The sequence below is a fragment of the Parasteatoda tepidariorum genome, chromosome 10 (genome assembly GCF_982258835.1).
Source record: "Parasteatoda tepidariorum strain Cologne lab strain chromosome 10, Ptep-v5.0, whole genome shotgun sequence".
NCBI lineage: Eukaryota > Metazoa > Arthropoda > Arachnida > Araneae > Theridiidae > Parasteatoda > Parasteatoda tepidariorum.
In genome coordinates this window covers 101,500,761-101,524,952 of record NC_141764.1, presented here as the reverse complement: position 1 = coordinate 101,524,952, position 24,192 = coordinate 101,500,761, and the positions used below count along the sequence as shown (strand labels likewise).

Here is a 24,192-nt window from a genome sequence, read left to right as displayed (position 1 = left end):
AGCTTTATAATAGTGACAGTAAATTTACATTGTAAAAATTGAGTTTTAAAATTCACTTCATGGTTTAGAATATGAAGACATTGCATGAAAAAATACATCTGTAATATATCTAGTCATCCTAACCACGAAGTTTCTGGTATAGTTATTAAATTTGGGTTGTAAACTGAAAAGATGCATTTTTTGCTGAGTACATTTTCTTCAACATGCATTTTGAGTTGTATCCATTTTCTTTCGAGCTGTACCCGAAATAAAAAGGTAGCCGACGATATCATAGTTTTATTAACGTATGAAAATGTCCCTGTGAAAAAGACGTTTGTCACATTTGCAATGATAAATAATCCTACTCACTTATATTTATTTATTAAAACACAAAGATTCATTGTGTGCAACGTTTAAAATTTGATTTGAAAGTAATAAAATTATATTCAAATCGAAATTTTACTCATTAAAATTGTAAAAATGCATTCTCATTAAATGGGTTGTTCACAAATGAAACTCTGGTTTGCTTCACAATTTTTGTTGATCCAAATACCGGATCCTCGAACTAGAACGCACCGATGTTTTCCTCCAGGTGATCCCTTTTTCCAGTTTGTGAAACCTGACTCATCTTCAGGACGATTACCTACATAAGGAATAAAAATAAACACCTCATAAAAGTTTTTTTTTTTCGTTTATAGTTCTTTCAAATCATTTACAATTGCCTGACAGAATGAGTCGATATTTATTGACACATTCTTCCATATTTTTTTGCTATAACACATGAAAAAATCTATTCATTTTAATTTAACAGAAAAAGAATAAATTATAAGAGTCAAGAAAACTGGTAACTAAAAATTTTAGAGATTTTTTTTCCTGCTTTTAAATTTGATGCTCAAAATTTTCATAGAAAATTCAATGTAATATTAACTTTTTATGGTATTTCATTGGTGGTTCCGACTAAATATCAACAAAATACATCTGCAAAAGACAAAACTTTTATTAATAAAAACAATGTTTACGTAATGATTATGATTTTGAAATGGCAAAGCGTTCATGATGATATCTATAATTTTTTGCTGAATGTAACTCAAGTGGGACATCTACCCTAATAATTATAACTAAGCAATTGCTCATTTTTTACTAAATGCTAGGTGGACAAATTTTTTTTGTGACTATTTTTAAATAAAATAATAAATACTTACTAAAACTTATTTTTTGCACAGAATAATCTTTGGATAAACAAATTTTATAATTGTGCTCATAAAGTTTTTGAGATAAGGAGAAATACGCCAAAAAATAAAATTAATTATGAGAACCTTATTTACAAATTTTGGGGGTCAGAAACCTGAATCCATCTAAAAAAAGGTATGTTTATTTAGAGAATGTACACTTACCATCTGATTTCATAACTTATCTGATCATTAGATATAAAAGTTATGCAGAGTGATACTTTTTCTTTTCTGCTGTACTGTACACATAAAATAAATGCACTTTTATATATTTTTTAAAATTTTAATCAATATAAATGTAATAATTTGAAATAAATAATAATGAAATTCATTTCTAATTATGTATTTATCCAACCAATAATAGATAATGGCATTAGATTTTTCAGTTAGCATGTCCTTTTCTTCAGTATGCAACTTTATGAGTCCTTTCATATGTGTCCTCTTTATTGAGGTTACATTGTCTACATTATAAAATAAGTAACAGAAAAATAAGTTGTTACCGATCCAAAATGGTCTGTTGTTGGCTACTGGCACTAGCCATCTGTTATGATCTTGAGACTCAACTCGTACTAGATTTCCACGTGGTTGCTCTTCACAAATAGATTGTGCATTCGCCCACGATGTTGCTGGACGATACCATTTATAGCACGTTTTTCCAAATTTCTGCCAATCTGAAAGAAAAACAATTGCAATTTATATGATATGCCAGAAGTTTTTTGAATAAAAATTACAATACATTTATCTCTTTAATGTTTAGAATCATCTCCAAACTTTTGATTTCAATTTTTCAAATTCTCATTTGGTGTTAGTTAAATCAAAAAATTTCAAGTCTATTATTAGTTGTTCCTCATGCAGGATGACTAAAGCTACAAATTACTAATTTACATCATCAAAAAATTTTGCTTACAGAAAAAGTTAGAACAAAAAAAAAAAAAAATTATTGTCTCAAAACTTTTGTACCCAACTATAAATTTTACAGAGAACAGCAAATCACGATAAAATGAGTCAGTTTTACATTACAATCATAAATGGACCGTTTTTTTTTATCAGTGATTCTTTACTGTAAAGTTAATTTTGTCTTCTAAATATAATTTAAACAAAATAGTTCTAACATGGAATCTAATTGAGATAGATACAGCTAAAAAAATGGAGTTGTTTAAATTATATTACATAGAGTTTTGATGTCTGTGGAAATGGGGGAAGGGAATTTTTTAAATGTTGAGGAAAATTTTCATCATCCTTGGGCTGAATGGGCAATTCTGGATTCAAAAGAGAGTTCTCTGATTCGATTCACGATGATTTTATCGTAAATATACACGTGATTTTCCTACAGTTTTTGCAGTCACTTCCACATGGAACTACAGTATTTAATCACAATGTTATTATGATATTATGATACACGAATTTCGAATTAGAGTAATCGTTTTTTGACACTCAATCAGATCACAATAAAACTGTCTGCAAATCCAAGTCGTTTTCTGATTATATTTTTACAGAAATTTATTGTTTTTTTTTGGTCATCTCTACATGCTTTTGCAACTCCAATATTTTTAATATTGTAATATTGCTACACCAACAGTGCGAATTTGAGTAATAAATTTTTTTATTTGCTTTATTTGCGGCTACTCAATTATCTATCCATTTCGTTCTCTCGACAGAATTTTTTCACCTTTACGGTTCTTTTGACTTGGTTTTTCAAATTCCGATATATTATGACAGTGACACACGATATATTATGACAATGAGGGGCTTAATTAGCGACGTTTTTGTTGTAAATCTACACCTTCTTCGGATAATTTTAAACTTTTTCAGTCATTTCCACATGGTTTTTCAATTTCCTATTTCTTAATACGACGCTACTGCGGAAACCGCATTTCGAATATAAGTAATAACTTTTTAGCCTGTTTGATTCGTGTCTATTCCATCGTTAATTCGCGTCATTTTCCAGGCAGTTATTTTTCCCCTTGACGTTTTTTACATGGTTTTTCAAATGATGATACTATTATTAGTCAATGCATTTACAAGACACGGATTTAAAATTTGAGTAATTAATTTTTGATGCGCTCAGTTCACGACTATGCCATTGTAAATCAGGTTAATTACTCAATTGCTTTTACAGCAGTTATTACGGTTTATCATTTTTTTGGCAATTTCTATGTCATTTATAAAATCTCGATATTTTAAATACAATGTTATTACTACCAATAAATTCATAGCCTGGTTTTACTAGTACAAGGCGTCTTCAGAAAGCAAAAATACTTCTACCAATAGCAGCAAAGGAAAAGTTTTTACATATTGAATATCTATAAATTGAAGACAGTTATCGCTGAATAACATAACTATCTTCAAATACGTCACAATATCTAATAACTGATAGACTTTTCATTAATATGTGTGTTAAAAGTTTTACCATCTGGGCATTCCTCAGCTTCGGGAACAACTGTAGTGTCTGGGATGTTATCGGACAAAACCTCCATTTGAGTACTCTGAGAATATTCATCACAGTTATCATTGCACTCCTGCAATACAGGACCTCTTATTTAAACAGAAAACTATATAAGCGATAATAAGGATAAAATGTATCAAAGAACACAAATAAATATTAAATGAAATAGAAAATAGTTTACAAGAAATCAAATAATGCAGACAGTCAAACAATCCTTTTAGTACTGTAATCAAACTCCTCAATTTTCTTATCAGTGACTGAATACCTGGCTTGTTATGATACAAAAATAATATTCGTGAACTGCATCCCATGTTGGTGTTCTAGTTTACATAATACTAGTGCACTAGGGCTAGGGATTAGGGTTATAGTTGCCTTTTTTATTTCAATAAAAAAATTGAAAAGAAAACCCGGGAATAAAATTATAGAAAAAATCACCTTAATTTTAATTGTACTATAGACACACATAAAAAAGGGGAAAAAAAGAAAGTGTTGGAAAAAATGGATTTCTTTGGACAATTATTATTATAGATATTTATTTTTAAGCATTTCATAAAAAAATATTTAACTAATATGGATATTTTTTAAAAGCCTTTAATTTGAAAAAATTTATTATTGCTATTTACTACATCAAATTTAGTTTAAAACTCTGCTTTCAAGAGAAGTTTGTCCTGAAAAATTTGCTATTTAAAACATTAATGATATATTATATGAACTTGTTTCAGTTTTTAGGTTTCAAATACAAAATTGTTTAAAATTTATAATGTCCCAAAGTTTTTCTAGTATAAACAATTATTCATATAAAACTTATTATTAGGTACTTTTTTCTGGGAAGCCAAAAATAAAAGATAAAACTTTCTTATTTCAGCACTATCATGCAATGTGTCATCGAAGAAATAGATTTTTTTTATTATAAGTGTTGTGAGTAAGATTTGCAATTATATCTCGAATGCATCATAAATAAAAAATAATACCTAACAACAATACAAACAAATAACAGTTTGCTTCATGTTGTTAACCAATTTTTAACTATCAATTTTATCCACCAGGATTTGTTTATTAAGGTATTAATAAACAAACCATAACAAGAAAGACTGAAAGCAGAGCTGCAATGCAAACTTAAAACAGAAAAACAAATTTGGTATTATTCTGAAAACACAAATAGACGCAGATTTGAAAGATTCCAATTTTGGATTTTTAAATTTTATTTAATTTTAAAATATATTAACATTATTACAGACATACATAAGGTAAAATTATTAAGAATGTATAACCAAAGAATACAGAAAGGAGAAGAATTCCAGCTCTCAGAATACGCAACAAACGCGGTGAACGGCTCAGTTCGGTATAAGATACCAGGGAAAAAAAACTTACAGGGTGAGCAACATACTCAGATTTAACAGAGCATCCTATGTATTAAGATCTAGCGCATAAGAAGAAAAGTGACTGTCAGGAGGTATGCTGTTCTACATGTATGGTTGGGTACGCTACCACTCGCACCACTATTTTGTTCCTTCTCAAAATGTGTTAGCAGATATAGAATGATATTAATGTACACTCAAAGAAATATCTTTGCTAACGGTACATTACTGTTTACCAATAGTGCAAAAATGTGGTGCAGACTAATAATAAATAAAAAAAGAAAACTTCTTCTTTTCCCCAACCCCTGTAGTGGTTGGGGGGAAAGAAGGGTGGAAATTAGTTTTAAGAATTTCTGCTACATGCCCATATGTTTTGTTTTTTCCTTTATACTCAGAGATTATATCAACCTTTGGAGAACTGGTTTGCATTATACCTACGAAAGCTAGCCTTCTTCCTCCACGGATATTCTTTGGTATAACTGAATAAATTATCAGAGAGTATCATAAAAAAAAATCAAGATGTTTCGATTAAATTTTTAAAATATTTTTTACAAAAATTTCTCTTTCCAGTAAAAATAAAAGTACTGATTGATGTATGGGAGTTATATGCAGAAAGGGAAAGCTAAGAGACATCCACAGGCATCCAGTCAATGATTAAGTACATTAAAACTTTAAATCTGTTACTAGTATTATTTAATCAGGAAATAAAGTCTTTTTTTATAGAATATATACATTGCTTCTGTCAAAATAAATTATAAAGATATGGTTTTCAAACAAATTTAACAGATTTTAGGTCCTTAAAATTTCTTACATTTTTTAAAAAAAAAAGATTATTTATTTGAAAATAATAAATTTTTACAATAATAATTTTTCGGCGTGCAATAACATAAAAAGGAATTTTAATTTTTATGAACGTAATATTTTCTTCTATTTTTTTTCTTTTTACTCCACCAGAGATTACATTAATTTTTTTAGGGAAATTATGAATATATACAGCTACGGCAAATAACTAATAAAATACTACTATCTACAAACAAAATTTCAGAAAGCTACATGTGTACAGATTAAACCTTTTGGATGAGAATTGTAAGGTTTATATTTTTTTAAATTTTATTATTTTTTTTTATAAATGAAACAGGGAAGGAATGTAAAATATTCCAAATGGAAATCCCGCTCATGAATTGAAGCAAGTTAACCATTGCCTATCATTATTCAATGTCAATATAATTATTACTAAGTTTTAGCGAAAATTTTTTGAGTAATTTTGGGCAAAATGCGTAAGTTAGTAATGAGACTAATTGGCGAGATTTGAACAACAAGAAAAAAAAAATTAGAATTTACAAAAATTTTTATACAAAATTTATATTTTTAATTTCAGATTTCATTGAATAAGTTACAATACGCCAATAAAAAATGTAACTCCTGTTTAATAAAGATCTGGAATATAAATTAAAACAGTTAAAATAAAATATAAATGAAGCAGTTAATAAATAATGTACGAGTATTACATTTTGAAACTATATTACTTTGAAATATAATCACGTAAAAAAAAAATTCTAGGTATTAGAACAACAAAAAGTACTAAATCAAAAAAAAGTTTTTTTCCTTTTTTTTCTTTTCTTTTAAATGATTACAGATTTATGCACATTTTTAATACAGCTCGGTACAATTAAATAGTCCTTACTTCTTTGAGGTTTAAATTAAACTCCTTCCTCTTCTTCAAAGGCATCTTAGAACAGGAATCTGTACAAAGGCACAATTTATAATTTTAGGTAGGTGGATTAAAAATATTAAGCGAAAGTTATGTGTCAGCAGTTTTTGAATTTCATTAGTAGGAACTCAAAAGGGAACAAATTTTTTGTTGTTGATATTATCATTTTAGAAATTGTTTTTCCTTAAGACCTTTTGTATAAATTATACATAATAGTATACATTTCCTGTTGTGGCCAAGTAGAATAAATATGTTTTTTTATTTATTTATATAAAGTATTCTTTTCCACCTACTATTAAATAGTTTAAAATTTCTAATTTTTCCCCAGAAAAAATGCAATTATTTACTTTGGAAGTTGTGAAGAAAAACAGGAAAGGCTAATTTCAAAAATGAAAAAAAAAAAAAAAAAAGCTTTTTTTAAAACAAGTAGAAGAAATGGAAGGAACTTTTTTCAAAAAGAAATAACAAATATGAATAAACTTTATAATTGCTATTTAGTTTTAATTATATTTATTTTTAAGCCACTTATTGTTTCCTTTTTAAATAAACAAAAATTGAAAAGCAAAAAAAAAAAAAAAAAATTAAGAGTTTTTTAAAAAATTAATGGCAAGTTAACAATATTTTATGTGAATGAATATAGTATAATCCAATTTTATAATTATATATTTATCACATTTTATTAATGCTACTAAACACACTATCAAACACACAATTCACAATTAGTTCACAATTACAATTAGCATCCTGATTTCCAATCAAGTTCTGTTAAGTATGAATACCAAAACTGACTGTTTAATATAAATTTTTAAAATTCTGTATAAAACTTATTTATTTATTGAAGCAGAAGTGAAAAACTTTCAACTTTCTGGTATTTATTAATTTTAATTTGCTTAAATTTATGAGATTCTTGAAATGTTTCTGAATAGTTGGATGGGTCTTTTTTAGTTTCTACAATTTCATTCAGTTTCTTCCATTATCTTGGAAAAAATAGGTTTTTTCTAGACAAAATGCCAATCCTGCTGAAAAAGTAACATAGTCAAGTAAGAGGAAAAGATTTCTTCATAATAAATAGAGGAGTTACTATTAAATTAATCAATCATTGCTCTGATTGACATTTAAAAATATATACATCTAAAAATTAAATGATTGAGTTAGAATAAAATAAAGAAACATCTTTTTTTACAAGCAAGAAGTGCTGACAGGCGATCATAATTTATGCTAAAGAAATATACATATACATATAAAATTGCTTCAATTATCATCTATATAAAAATATGTCAATCTGAATATTAGAAAAATTTGAAGACAACTTCATAATTTATGTTAAAGAAAGATAGAAGAAAAGTGCTTCAATTATAATCTACATAAAAATATTAAAGCTGGATATTAGAATAATCAGAAGACCAATTCTATTGTAAAGAAAACTATGGGACTTTTTAAAAAAAAAAATATTTCTTTGCATTAACGAGAATCTCTGCTAAAAAAAAAGCTCTTTCCTACTTTTGTGATTTAATAATTTGGTTCAATTGCAACCAATCGATTTAATTGGCCTCTTTCATTTGACAAATGTATAATGAAATATTCAAAATTACAACAAAAGATCTGAAAATTTTTTCAAAAATATTTACCGAGTAATCATATTGAATTGTGAATCAGTTTTCTTACCAATAAAAGTGAAAATAAATTTTCTCCATTTGTTAAAAGTAAATTTTTTTCTAAAGATAATGAAACTTGTGCTCAATTTAATTAATCTAGTATCAGCAGAATGAAAAAGAAACACTTCCACAGGTCAGCATACTATAAATGCTAAAGAGTATGTATGCATATTAATAAGAGAGTAATGTGTTGTTCTTAGATATGCCACTTGCCAATATCCGCAAGCCTGCTTCAGATCAAGTGCATTTTTAAGGCAGAGGTTTTTGTGTTTCAGTAGTGCCATTTATGGCCAAGAAAACGATTTTCCAATACAGATACGTCATAACCCGTTTCAGAGGGAAGATTCAATCACACACTTTTCATTTATCCGCAGCCTATAATTTTGACCTGAATCAGAGATTGATCAATCTCCAATTCAGAACCTTGAGAGGCAGTGATTTGTTATAGGAACTTGGAGGACTTTGTGACCCCAACAGATTTAATGTGCACCAGTCACCTTTAATTGGCTTTAATTTGTGTTTGTGAGAACAACACAACTTTAATGTCTTACCAACCAGGCTGAGTAATGTATTGAGATCATGTTTGTGTGATTTCAGGATGCTAGAATCAGAAAGGCTCGTTTAATACACGATACCATGGGCAGTGAAGAGAGAATCGGCTGATTGTGGTCCTGACTGGGATTAAAAATTATATTTCTATATTGCTTGAGGGGAATTTAAAAATTAGTTCACTTTGAAAGAGATTAACGTTAAGGATACAATTTCTGCTATGGTAGCATTTTTTGCAAAATTCTAAAAAGCTATATAAAAATAATAAAACAAAAGAAGAAATTGTCATTTTTGTTTTCAAGCACACCACTAGATTTTATTGGAAAAATTTTTAAAAAAAAAAATCGTGTTGAGACTCCTAACAGGAGAAATTTTTTGTAACAAACAAATAAAGAAATCAGAAAAAATAAATATAAAACTTGAGTTCAACACCAGCAAGCAATCTCGTGGTCACGTAAAATTTTAAAATTTTTTTACAATTGAAAATAAAACATTTTTAGATTATTAGAATGGTGTACAAACTTATTTTCAAAAGCTTCATGGTATTTTAGTTAAAATAAAGATGAAATGAATGAGTTTAGTGAATAAAAACAAACCTGTGTTGAGATCATAGATGTTGATGAGAGTTGAATTAGAAGTGAGAATGAGGCAATTATTGGGCTCAGATAGCACAAGCTTCAATCGTTCCACCGGGTCTTCCTTGTCATCATCCCTAACAATCACAATCTTCCAAAATGATTCTGCCACACCTTTGAATTAATGCGGATTTCATTTCAACGGCAAATTCTAGGCTATACTGATTGAAGTATACTTTAGATTTTTTTCAACAATATCAAATCACCAAAAATAAATACATTTAAATCACACAAAAAATATCACCAAATAATAAATTTCTGTTTATCAATTAAACAAAGGAAGTAATCACGATAGTTTAAGACTATTGTTTAAAGATTTAATGCAATTGTTTAAAAAATCAAAACAGTTTGAAAGAAATTAATTTTGCCAATTGTGAAAATAACAATAAAAACCTGAGGGGAGTAGGCAAATTTAAGATAAGTGAAAACTTCAGATATTAAGCTCTGAAAATCTACATTTTAAATATTAGCTTATTATCTGTATGGTCAGTGCCTTGAAAAACCAATGTATTAAACAATTATTATGATTGTTAGTAATAATGAATAAAGATTATGGGGGACAATAGTTTCCCATGAGCTGTGGTGACTCAGGGAATAGATGAACCAAGTTTGAATCCCAGCGATGGCTTATACCAACCACAGTGCTGACGTCCCCAATTGTAGATGGATCACTGTCTTCTGAATTGGGTTCAAAATCACTGTACATACAAAAATCATACCAATTGTTTTTATTATTTAATGCTGAGATTTTCTGTGCTTCATGTAACAATATTTAATCGAAAAAAATTTAGCACCATAATAAAAATGTCAGTAAAACACAAATATCTAAATTGTTGCTAAAAGAAAAACAAACTAAAATATTATACGAAAACTGAAATTAAACGATTATTAAAATAACTAATAGTGAAAATAAACCAAAATGCTATAATAAATAATAAATTTAAATTTTTTTTCCCACCGAATTTAGAAAATTTTGGAGGACTTGTTAATTAAATTATGGATAGCAAGACTTTCACATTATATGTAGTACACAACTGACACTTTATTGGATTTCAGGTGATATCAGATTAAATTTTTTTTTAAAATTTAAAGTAGATGTAGTAGTTGGTGTTAAACTGAACTTCTGCTACATTCACATCTTTGTTGTAGTCATGCTGAAAAGTTTGATTTAATAGAGGAAATTTAAACAGACTTTAAATTTAATTTACTTTTGCCATTTATGGAAGAGTGAATAACTGTGTCCCATAATCACATGAACTTGAATGGTTATTCCATTTATAAGAAAAAAAAATGCTTGTATGATCTTTAAATCATGCATGTCAAATAAAAAACGTTTCCACATAATGCTCTTACTTAAATTACTACTAGCAAAACCTATTGTAGCTGAATTATGAACCATGAATTCCATAAAAGGAACATAGACTTTTTATTTTTCTCCAACTATTTGTCAAGTTGTTTAAAACTGCTTCATAATAAAGTTCATAATGAGGCTAGAAATGCAATTTTTTTTGTTGTTAAATCCAGATTTTACTAAAAAACTAATTACTTTTACTAAATCAATTAAAACTCAACGGTTAAAAAAACATTATTTACTTCCTCTTTTATTACGTTAAACTAGAGAATTTTAAATTATTTAAAAATAGTCAGTTAATTTGGAGTTTGATTTTAGTGTCATTTAGACTTCAGAATACCCAAAGACTATTTTGAGCAATTTCTTTGCGTGTAGAAATGTGGTGATCACTGTCTTCGGAAGCCAAGATAAAAATAAATAAATTAAAAAAAAAAAAAAAAAATCAAATTTTAATAATTAAGCAGAATAAATGACTTTTTTTAGCACTGGCACAACCCCCCAGGTAGGGTTCTAGAAATGGTAAGGCTCAGGGCAAATGTCCAGTTTACCCAATCCGTTTACAGTGAAACCTCAGGTTACAGACACTCCAATAAAACAGATGTCTCTCATGACGAACATATTTTTAATTCCCCAGAAGTCTTCAATGAATAAAATATTATGAACACTTCCTAAAAATGGACACTCCTTTAACTGGACACAGATATGTATTAATGCTTGGAAACATAATTTTCCATCACTTCAAACAAGACTCCAATTTTTTTTAAACTTGAAAAAAAAAAAATATTTGTGCTTTAAGTTTTAGGAAGAAAATAAAGCAACAATCTACCACTTTTAAAGCATGCAAATTTTTTGTTGTATCCATAGCTCAAAATGTTGCTAAGCTATTTCACTACTAATGAATCAATTATTCTCCTGACGCCTTCCTTTATCTTTGCAAAGAAAGGTGAGAAAATGATACTGCTCACGTAAATACGTAGGAACAGTGGCATCTTTTGATCTCTTCATAAAGCATGCAAATTTTTTGTTGTATCCATAGCTCAAAATGTTGCTAAGCTATTTCACTACTAATGAATCAATTATTCTCCTGACGCCTTCCTTTATCTTTGCAAAGAAAGGTGAGAAAATGATACTGCTCACGTAAATACGTAGGAACAGTGGCATCTTTTGATCTCTTCATTCGGACAACACATGTTAGGAGACCTGAAAAGCTGAACTGATGCATTAAATGCTTTCAATTCCTTTTCCTCATCGAAAACTCTTTTCTTCTTCTAATCAATTTGACACCTCTGGGTTACAGAAAAAAAAAGAGCAGAAATCTAGTCATTGAGGCAGTCATACAAATCAAACATTTATTCAGACACTCAACAGATGATCGATTGTGAATATAGCAACTCCATAGGGCCTAGTGTCTTACATGTATGTATTGCTGCCTTCTTCTGTGCATTGCAGGAGGTTTTCCATCAAGAGCATATAACCATGCTTCCTATCAAGTGATGGGGAGGAGTTAGGGGGTGGGGTGAAAACTTAATAATTTTAACCAACTGAGGAAGTGACATAGAATTAAAAGCGTCTATTCAGCATTATATGACTAACTTAAATATCTGAAAAAATAGGAAAAACACATTCATTTGTCTGAAACTATATCTAAAATTACGTATATATCTAAAATTACGTATATATATATAAAATTTTTTATCCTCCCTTTTGTATTGAAAAAAAATTATGTTTTAAAGTTTAAGTAAACATCAACGTAAATAGTTATTATAGGTTATTTAATCATTTCCATACCATTGCAATTAATCTAAAAACAATTTATAGTGTTAGACTTCGTTATTACCATAGCAACAATTTTACGTTGGTTCCAGTTGGGCTCAAAATTAGCTCAATATGAGTCCTATACGAACATGCTCAGAGGGACCCATATTGGGATGTCTAAATTTTTTAATATCGGTCCTATGCAGTATTAATCAGGGGCCCCCATCAGGGGGGAAGGTGGGCGCACGATGCGCCCACTTAAAGCTTGGAGGGGGGGGATTTTTACACTAAATAAAATGAATAGTTTGGGGGGGGGGATTTAGCCGAGAGAATTTTTTTTTATGTACATAAATAAAGGAAGCATTGTCATATTATGAGCAAGCAAAGTAGCACTATTTCGAACAAGCTAACATGGAAGGGGGAAGTTAGCAAATTTTTTTTGTGGGGGGGGGGCATGAATGCGCCCAGGAGCTTGGGGGGATGGGGGCCACTGGTATTAATAGTGGCATATTCAGGGCCAATAAAGGACTTACTGAATAATGATTATCAAGGGTCTGTTCAGAAGAAATTTGGGTCAGTTAACGGACCCTTCACAAAATATCTTTTCATAAAAACGGATCCTTCACAAAATATTTTAACTTAAAAACGGACCCTCCACAAAATAATTTATCTTTTAATCGGACCCTTCACAAATTTGTTTATTGTTTTGTTAATCGAATAAACCCCTCCCAGGAAGGGGGGAAGAAAGAAGGGGGAGAAAGAAAGACAGATGTAAACGAACCAAGTTTTGTCTTCGGCAGAAGCTTCTTCCTTTATTCGTCCGAAATGAATATTCTGCTGCAGCAGTATAGGCTAAATATCAAATATTTGTATGTTGCATCTCTAATTTAAAAGCAGGAATTTATGTTTATTTTTTAAAATTTAATTTTTTTTAATTATGATTTTACAGTGTTGAGCATAATCCTGTATGTCTTTACAATTTAAAAACTCCTTGAAAAAGTTTTTTGCAATAACAGGACCCTATTTGCGCAAATTCACAAAAGCAGGACCCTGGTTGAAAGAATGTCACTTAACGTTTATTTTACATTCATAAATTACGAGTAATTTTTTCCCAATTTTACAAAAACGGACCTTTCACAAAATGTCTGGACAGACCCCTGATTATAAAATATTGGGTGAATCTGACAATTCTATATAAGGCTGATATTGGTTGCAAAATGGTAGTAAAATATTGGGTGAATTGGACAATTCTGTAGAAGGCCTATATCGGCCATTTGAACCCTTATTGTGCCAAGATTCGTGAATATTAGTCCAATGAAGGCCCAAGTTATTTTCCTGCTAGGGTAGTGTACCTTTTCCATAAACAGAGAACTTTCATAAGCGAACAATTTTTGGGTCCCAAAAGTGTCTGCTTAAAGGAGGTTTGTTTAGGAAAAGCTTTGTTTAGCAAAACAAGAAAGCTAACAAATTACATTAGAAATACATAAAGAATCAGCTATCAACAGAGGATAAGATTTTTTACCAGGATCAAACTGAACTGTATTTTCCTCTCTTTTTGAAACAAAATCGAGACTCTCTCTGGCCGTGAGTTCATTGATTAATATCTTGACAGAAGATGTATTTGAATGACCGATTCTCTGAAGAGCAATATTTAAAGTTCCTTCATCTTCACAGACTGAATACTCAGAATAGACAAAATGAATGACAGACCAATGCAGATGAAGCCTGAAAAAGAGATTTTTCATTAAATGCCTTCTCAAAAATTCAAAACAATATTTTAGGTCCTCAGATCTAACATTGTCAATCTCTTAAAAAAAAATTCCCAAAATCACTTTCTTTTAACTAAAATTTTAAAATATCAGAAAGCGTCTTTATTTCCTTTTATTGAACATAAGTTTTTCGGTTTTTTATTCTTTTAGCGATTTTACAGTGTGAACTAAACTAATCAAAACTTAAAAAACATTTACAATGACTGAAATATGTTTTATTTCACATAATTTTGTATTAAAAGTTACAAGGTTTATTTTTTTTCCAATGCCCACTTGGATAATGACCTAGGTCATACAGGCACCTGAAGGGCAGATTTGTTGGCCACTCTTTCAGGGGCACCATATTAGGTGGGCTAATGTTGCTCCCACAGTAAGGACAGATAGTACAGAGAAGGAAATAACATCCATGCCTTGCCCGGGATTCGACCCCAGAACCTTTCTGATGCAACCCCTAACCCCTACACAGGCCGGTCGGCAAAGTCAAATTTATAAAACAATAAAGAAAATTGATTGAAAATGATAAAAAGGGGGAAAAATATACTCGGGCTTAAAGATGGGTTTTTTCAAGAGGGCCAATCTGAAAAAAAAACTCACAGGGTTTCTCTGTACAGGCCCACCTTCGTGAACCCTGCATGATGCCCACAAACATAAAGTTGGAAATTCCTTCTGTAGAGATTACTGTGTTGCTGATAATTATCATTATAAATGGTCAAAATAAAGATCATTCCTCAATTAAATGTAGCCCTTACTTTTAGCATTAGTCAACAGGCTATATTATAAAGTTAATAGAGTCATCGGCCACAGGGTGACAAAATATAACAAATGATGATTAAAAAACTGCCTGTCAGTTGCCACTTTTTCATCAAAAAAGCCTTCCATGTACAGCGAGAGCAAAAAAAAAGGATGCACTGAATAACTTTTGATTTAATGATTGGATTTTCACATTCTAGGACTCAATCTTACTGGCTTGAGGGGATGACCTCAAATATGCTAATTAATAAGTCTAGACGATATTTTAAGTTACCAAATTAAACACAAAAACGTACTTTCTCTGAATAAACATAATTTTTTTTTTATGAATTCGGATTTCTGATTCTCAATATATAGGGGATAGCTACAACTTAGTTTGGTCAGGAGAGAGCTTCAAAATTTGGACCCCTTAATGTTAATTTCTCTTTTTGCATATTTTGTTATATTTTGAGAACTTTTGTTAAACAAATTTAAACTTTATTACACATAATTATAAAATTTGATTATTCAAATATAATTCCATGCAAAAAATAACTTTTAGCAAAAATTTTTTATTATTTTATTTAATATTAGTCAAAAAATTTTTGACTTGAAAGGTATAAATCATCAAAATACAAAATTTGAGCGAAATCAGTTGAATAGTTTCTAAGAAATAGAATCTAAAAAAAGTCAGATACTTAAAATTTGATTTTTCTGGAACTATTCGACCCATTTTGCTCAAATTTTGTATTTTGCCATGAAACATTACATTCTATAAAATGATGCAAAAAATTTCATACCTTATACTTAAATTTTTTTTTTTCAATGCAAAAAATTTTTCCAAATAAAATTTAAAATTAAAAAAAGCTACATTTGAATCTCTAGCAATAATTAAAAAGACAATTTAAAATTGCAATAAAAATATAATGATTGTTAAGAAAGTTATCTTTTTTCATTTTAGTATTTTCTTAAATAATAAATAATAGAAAAATACCATAATTTCTGCACTTAATAGCATACACAATTAGAGATTTCAATTACAGGTTTAATAAGAAACATAAAATATTATTTTATATTTCAAATTCATTCATTTATTTACAACTAGAGATTGGATTTTAACGACCTTAAAAAATCCCTATAAATGACATAAAAATGCCATATTATTAAGGCAAATACATATAAAAAAATTTAATACATGCTATACTCATTAAAGTTTGAATTATTAAATGTTTCTCTTGTCTGAAAGTAAATTTTTATACCCGGAAAAGCTTCTTTCAATGTTTACTGATGTGATTGTTGCAAGCTTAAAAATAATAAAAAAGGCAGATAAATACATATTAAAAAAAAATACAAATAAAAAAGGTGGGAAGAAGAAAACCCTTAAAATTTAAATATGCAAACGTCATCAACTCCGGGCCTTATTTATAAATAAATATATTATAATATTTGCTAAATCAGGTGTGGAGTGTCTCTCTCACAAGAAATGTTGTTCGAAGATGAGAAATTCCTGAACTCTCCTTACTTGCTTTTACCCAGAAATGTCAGTTATTTAGGAGTGTTTCGAAAAAAAAAATGGAGCTTGAAGCTGGAATATGCAGAAAATTAATCTTACAATTGCAAAAAGCAACAGGATAAACAACTGATAATAATTATTCAAGATGGCCACAACAATTCAGATATTATAATTTGATATTATTATATTTATTCCATATTTTAATATCTGCTGAGGATAGATTAGGAGAAACATCAGTGTTCAGAGTACCGGTTAAATGCAGACTGGGCAGAGGCACCACTTGACCTAAAAAAATATTGACATAGGGCATACCAGGCAGTGGCACTGAATCTGAAAAAAAAAACATTGACGTAGGACATACCAGGCAGTGGCACTTAACTAGACCAAGTATATATTTAGGACATTTACCAAAGCGACTATGTGATTGTCAACATTCACCAGTGGAAGTCAACAACCACCCATTTCTGTCATTCAGTAACATACATATTATATTTAGGCAGTAAGTCTACATAAAAATCTACAAGAGTGATTTTAAGGTTAAAAAAGATTTTTTTTGCAGGGTTATATTATAGAAGACAAACAAAGATCAAAACATAAAGTTGAAGCTGTTAAACATTTGCAATGAGCAAAGAAATTTTTTTTTTTAAAGACTCAAGAATAAAAAAAGTCACTTGTCATCCTTCAGGCATTAAATTTTTGTTTATTTTACTTTTTGTTGCCTTTATGCATTCAACAGAAAGAAGTTTGTGAAAGTCTACTAACCCATATTCTTGTTCTGTTCTGTTAGTTTCATTGATATAAACATGAAATGTAAAGCCATCTTGTGTGAAAGTTGTATTCTTCTTCAAGGTAATGACCAACATTCCTTTAACTATATCTTCTTGTGTAAATGCTGACACGACCATTTCTTTTTTTAGATGAAATAGAGTGGCATGTTCCAATTGCTTGCGAACGAGGAACTGGATGTCTTGAGGGTGGACTGCTTCTGTCACTTTTAGGTGATTGCTGGTAATTTTAAAGCCAACTTCTTCTTTCCATACATTTTCCAAGTGAGTTAGATTTTTAATATAAATGAAAGGCTCGGCACTTATAATTATTTGGAACCTAAAAATCAGAGTAACAAGTAAATAAATAAAAGGTTATGAAATCTTGCTTTAATATTTTATAAAAAATTATTCAAATCCTTTAATCCAATAAACCATATTTATTTAAATGCATCTCCAAAAAAAGTCTTAAATAATACAGTGCCCACCTTCTATCAAAATTACGTCCATTCTGACAATTCTCTCATTGGTTTAGTGGAAGCCATTGTTTTAAAGTAAACAATAAACAATTCAGTTTTGTCAAATATTTTTAAAATAACATCAATGTTTCCTAGCTAATAACTCCAATTAAAAAAGTTGTTTATTGTGCTTTCTGCAATGCTTAATTATTTTTTATTCATTATGCCTGGTTATTTGAATGGTCAGTGTGATTTCGTCACACACGTACTAAATGATCAAATAAGTATTTCTCGGGTTACCTGAAACCATGTATTTATTTTGTTTATAGTTATGCTTTTAAAACATATTACAATAAAACTAAATAATTTAAAATCAGTCGTAATTGAAATATAAAAAAAGTTTTGTATTGAAAAACAAAATTATTGGAGAAATGGTACTGATTCCTTATGGATACATGTAGAAAAAAAACAAAACGCCATTATTATATAAGCCAATGATAATTAATTTTGGTAATAGTTACTAATTGAAGTAAAATAATAAGCTATGCACAAAAATTCAAAATTAATAGAGAAAGGGTATTAATTCGTTTAAGAGAGCTTAAAAAATTGGCTAATTATTGTTAATGTCAATGATACCAATTAATTTTGATAAAAGGTACTAATTCAAATAAAAAAAATAAGCTATCGACTAAAAAGCAAAATTAATCGAGAAAATGTACATTAAACGAGAATTCGTTAAGGTGAAATGTTAAAAAATCATCATACTACTAATGACAACAATGATGCTCAATTTTGGTAGTAAGTCTGATTGCCATTGTGGAAAATTTTACAGTGGTACCAAACATACTCTTATATAGGAGGTACAAAGTATTTTATGAGTATATTTATTACCGATTACAGCTGCATCAATACTGTAAATTTTTCTGAAATTTTTTACGCCTCATTGAAAATATAAGTGCAGAAGAAAGAAGCTTGATGGTACTAAATTTTAAATATCATGAGTTGACTCGAACAACAGGCATTCTGTCAGATTAATCTTTATTTTTATGGAATAAACTACTAAATATTCACTTAAATCTACTAACATAAAGCCACCGAGAAGGGCAACAAATAATAAATAAAAAAACATTAGAATTATTTTACCTTGAGTATTTGTGTCAAATTTGCCTAATTATTTTCGGCACACTTTTGCAGAGTTGTTCAGTACTGATTAATTTATGCTTATTTTCTTACCACGTACGAAAAACAAATATTTAGCTAGTAATTTCATAACAGAATGGTTTTAGCACGTTTTTCTATTGACGTGATTCTGTTCTAGCAGATTTCATTTCAAAAAGCAACTGATCTTATGAACTAGTGATTTTGTAAGTGGTGGTCACTGAAACATATCTTAAATTTCTACAGAAAAAAAGTGATACATACAAAGTAGGTTCAAAGATCATTCGCCCATCATACATAAAGCCTTCTTTGTTGTTGCTTAATACTTGGAAATAGAAGTGGTCATTTCCTTCCGCTCCTGGATTAGGCAAGAAAGATATCAGCCCCATATTGATATGTCTTTGAGTGAAATTTTTTGGATTTGAGATATTTCCAGCATACATCAGAAATCCCTTCTTTGGAAATTCTTCAATAGAGTAGATTATTTCATTTGAGGAAAGGGATGGTTCGGAAGACAACAAGTGTTCAGATGTTATCACTGATGTATTTTGACGACTCGAGTAAAGAGGCAATGAGTGATTCAGAATGGGTAGCGGATTCACTTTCGCTGATGGTGGGATGATGATGATGTTCACAGTGAGATATCTTTCAATGACTCCATTGGAGACTGACACGGAAAATGAATCCCTCGTAGCTGTGTGGGTTTCGTTGTGCTTGTAGGACACCTGATCATTCATGAGATGCACTGCAGAGAAGTTTTTAACGACGGTGGCGGCGTCATAGTTAAGAGTCAAGTTTCCATACATCGGTGGATTAGTTACTACAAAAAATAGAATTTCTTCAGGAATAGAAGCATTGTCAAAAGCAGAAAACAAACTAGAGTTCAGAACCACTTGACCCCCGTGCTCGACAAAACATTCAGATGCATAAAATTGTGTCTGGCTGTTGTCGACGAGCTCCACTTCGAATACTGCGGTTGTCGAGTTGAATTGTCCATCAGTCAGAAAGAAAGTGAAATTATCTTGATAAGTTGAATAATGTAGATGATGATACCTGAAAAAGCACCATTTAAAATCACTGGGAATAAAATAAGTAATATATCGATAGTATTGCTTATTCTTACAAAAAATATCAAGATATACGGTCAGATATGTGAACACTATGCACATTAATAAGACTCATTTTTCTATTTGCTCAACCATTACACAGGCATGGGTATTTAAAACACAAAATTTGCCTCTTTTTCTGAAACAGTAATTTTAATACTTTGTACTTTTCATTAAATTTGATAAAATAGGTGAATTCTCTTAATTTTGAGCACCAGTGCAGCTACACTTCCATTTCTCATTGTTTGTTAAGAGCATTTTTCTTGGCCAGAAAATCACATGGTATGGTTTTTGAAGTAACAAAGATCTAGATGAAATTAACAAAAGGTATAATAGTAATTTTTAATTGTAAAATATTTCTTTATCTCTAATTTAACCGTATTTAGTTATAATATTTATTCATCTTCCTTTCTTAGTATTATTAACAGCTATTATTACATTTTTGATTTTGATAATTTTGATTATTTCTTTATCTTAAAATAACCATATGATATTACTTTAAAATGTAACATTTTATGTTAAATACATATATCAGTTTCTAACAAATTAACCGCTTTAATATTATTAAATATTAAGTAATATTTACTTTTAAATTTAATTATTTTAGATATTGTACTGGGACAATGGCTTCGGAGTTGACATGCATACATTCTAAACTACTCCGTGAAAATCAGAAGTACTAACATTCATTGTGTTTAAATTTATTGTGATTTTAAACATACTTTGTGAAGTCAAAAAATAAAAGATTACAAGAGGTTACACACCTTATGCGTTTCTCATTGATATCTTCTTGAGAAAAAGTGAACTCTCTTAAAGGCTCCCATATTGAAGTATTCAGAATTTCTATCAAGCCATGAACAGGTGGTTTGGTGATTTTATACAAAATTTCATTTGGGGTAGTGTCTGCATCTTCAGCCAATAAAATTGAAGCACTTAGGGTAAGATAGCTAAATAGTTCAACCTGCTGAGCACCTGTATTTAGCTTCAACCAGGGCGGCTGATCGTTAACGGGCAATATTGTCACAAAACATGTCTGGTGTACAGAATGGAGTCCATCATTCAGAGACAGCACGAACGAATCCTCTTTCGTTTCCGAACCGTCATGACGATAGACAATTTTGTCGAAGTTCTCAAAAGCCATGTGATTGAAGGGAATTTCTAGCATGGGCCCATTGTTAATGGCTTGTAAAAAGTATGTGAGGGATCCGTACTTTGGTTCCTCCTTTATGCTCAACACCAGAATATCACCAGGATAGTCTCTGTCTGTGGCAATAACAGATTCATTATCTAAGACAAAATAATTATTCTCTTTGATGGTTATATTTGATAAGTAGAAATGTGGCACTTCATCATTCACCAGAATGATGCTCACATACACAAGAACTGATGAAGAGTTGTGTGCACCATCTGAGATGCATATTTCAAAATCATCAGATTCAGGTTCCATGCCACTAAAAAAAGGAAAAATAACAAAAATATCATGATAGAATAATCCTTGTTTACATAACCTAAATATTTCTATAGCATAAAAATAAAGAAAAACATGACTTGAACTATATCACTAATCTAAAAAGTACGTAAATCACACCTTCATAAGAAGTGGGGGACTCAAACTTTTGACGGTTATACTATTTAGACCATAATTTTTTTACACATACGTGAATCTGATAGTAAAAATGGCATGCATATTATATTCCGAATAAATTTGTTTGTTTTTCTGATGCCATAACTTCAAATACTTTCAGCTCAAGGTTTATCTGAACACCATACCTGCCAACTTTTAACTCTTTCGAGGATGATTTTCCCCAGTGGTAGTAAAATGGAATTTAAATAACAATTTTAGGCAGAAATATAAACTGTATTTTGGAAGAGCTTATACAAACTTAGAAGACAGTATTACATATTGATATATATGTTTAATTATATTAAAAATAGTGGTGGTCAAAAAGATTAAAAATTAAGTTTATAAATGTAATAAAAGCATACATTTTACAACCACTTTAAGGATAGAAATAAAATTTTACGCCAAATGCGTAAAAGTTGGCAGGTATGGAACACATTTTTTAAAACTTACTAATGTATATGGAACAGTACTAGCAAAGAAGAATGTCTTTAATGACATGAACAGCATAGTCAGTTTCGCTCTTAAAATAGAAAAGATTCAAGAAATAGAGTTTCCACTAGAATTCACTCGAAAATAGCAGCTTTAGTAGCCATATACATAAAAAAATAATAGCATAAATAGTCTCTGCAGAGAAATAATTAAAATGCTATTTTCATCTATGTAGTAGTGTTTTGAATCATTATTATAACAAACCATCTATAGTTTAAAAATGCACTAACATAATTATTAAGACCTGGAACAAGGCAGGATATAAGATAAACTGTATTAAAAAAAAAGCTTTATTTTAAAATTCATGAATAAAAAGAACTTTATTGAGTACAAAATGTATTGTTTGAGCAGTGGAAAAAAAAACATAGTGGAATCAGATGTTTATTGCCTTTAAAAAGAGAAAGCTACAATTTGCTTCATAAAATAATCATTTGCTTTCAGTATTAAATAATTGTATGCTTATGTTAATAAACAATCTTCTTTATATTTTTATTAAAGCAGGTGAATTTTAACGAAAGCAGATGTGATTCCACATCAAGCAAAATATGCAAATGATAGAGCACTTCTAAAGAATCAGAATTTAATCAATTGAAAAATATTGTTTTGTTAATAGATGTCAAATAAATAAATACAACAGATAAAAAACATTTTGTTCGTAATAATTAATCGCAATAATAATGTATTGTCCAAAATTATAAACAATAATTTGTATAATAAAACAAAGATAACGAAAGTGAGAAACTAAAGTTGATTAAAAAAAATCTAGCATGTTAATACTCTCCAGGCAGAAGCTCAGACAACACTCCAAAAATGATTAAGAATAACAGAAGATTCTTGAGGATGACGGTCGGTTCGGGGAAAAAAAATCAGATTTTTTAAAAATCTCCTACTGTGCAAATTAGGAAAAAGTGAAATACCGCAATTTGATAGTGTCGAATTCTCTAACAATTCCCAGTTTTTAAATAAAATTGCGTTTCCCCCTGACAATTCTCTGACTTTTTTTCTAATCTCGTTTACCCTGACATTTCCCGGAGCACACAAATCCAACATTTTACTTTCAGATGATATCATTGTTCAATTTTCCAATTTCAAATCCAGATTCTAAATTTGAAAGGATCTGAGTTTCGAAAAAGATTTCGACTTATTCATTTATTTTTATTTTTTAAAACATCATGTTTTTATAAGGTGTGGCAAAACTTGGTCACAGTTTTAATTGAATGTTATCAGTTTTTATTTCTTTCTAATTTTATCAGCTTTTTAAAACAATGTTGTAAAATAAAAACTACTCAAATTTGGATTCAAATAGATGTTTCATAACTCTCTTAAATTTATTCGTTTCATTTCAATAAATTATGAATGTTAGTAGTAGTAGTCTAGACAAAGCTTGATGGTTTCTGTATTTTTCCCCACTGGCACAAAAAACCATGTTTTGAGTTTTAATTTACTAAATTCTTCTGATTATTTTTTAAATGATAAAATTCAGCCTCACTACATTCCTACTTTATTATTGAATAAAAAATAGCCGTTTTCATATTTCAGTTAATATTTTGTATCTCCATATCACTTTTTTTGTTGTTGAAAAAATAGGGATATATTTTTCCTTTTATTCCTCTTCCATCTTTTGCTCACTGATATGCATTTCCCCCACCCCTTTGTAAACCAAAGAGAAAATGAAATCAGCTCCTTTATGTTTGATTGATAATAGCTTATCAGAAAACCACCGATACTTTTGGGGGCTTAGATGAAAATAAAAAAATTTGTCCCTTGCCTGCCTCTCTCGACCTAAAGATCTTGATGGTTACAAAAGAAATATTGAAGTTCTCTCACGACAAACGGGGATGAAAAATACCAAATGGGAAGAGTTCAAAGTGGGGTGAAAACAGAGCAAGTTTTTTTCCCGGTTTCCAAGTTGTT

At 29.5% G+C, this 24,192-nt stretch overlaps 1 protein-coding gene across 4 annotated transcripts in view; it reads right to left on the bottom strand.

Annotated features, from left to right (window-relative positions):
- Positions 1-335: 335 nt before the first annotated feature.
- Positions 336-24,192, bottom strand: part of LOC107448897 (FRAS1-related extracellular matrix protein 1) — a 44,341-nt gene continuing 20,484 nt past the window's right edge. For 2 of the 4 annotated variants that reach the window (XM_016064251.4, XM_043038800.3), the window contains 9 exons: positions 20,930-21,616; positions 19,324-20,112; positions 17,442-17,783; positions 14,191-14,393; positions 9,524-9,676; positions 6,697-6,755; positions 3,619-3,727; positions 1,709-1,879; positions 336-622 (listed from right to left, as the gene is read on the bottom strand). In XM_016064251.4, coding sequence (XP_015919737.1) covers positions 471-622; positions 1,709-1,879; positions 3,619-3,727; positions 6,697-6,755; positions 9,524-9,676; positions 14,191-14,393; positions 17,442-17,783; positions 19,324-20,112; positions 20,930-21,616 — 2,665 coding nt within the window. In that variant the 3' untranslated portion in view covers positions 336-470. Of the gene's footprint in view, positions 623-1,708; positions 1,880-3,618; positions 3,728-6,696; positions 6,756-9,523; positions 9,724-14,190; positions 14,394-17,441; positions 17,784-19,323; positions 20,113-20,929; positions 21,617-24,192 lie in introns of all 4 variants that reach the window. The other 2 variants (XR_011637483.2, XR_011637484.2) reach the window with 2 other exon arrangements.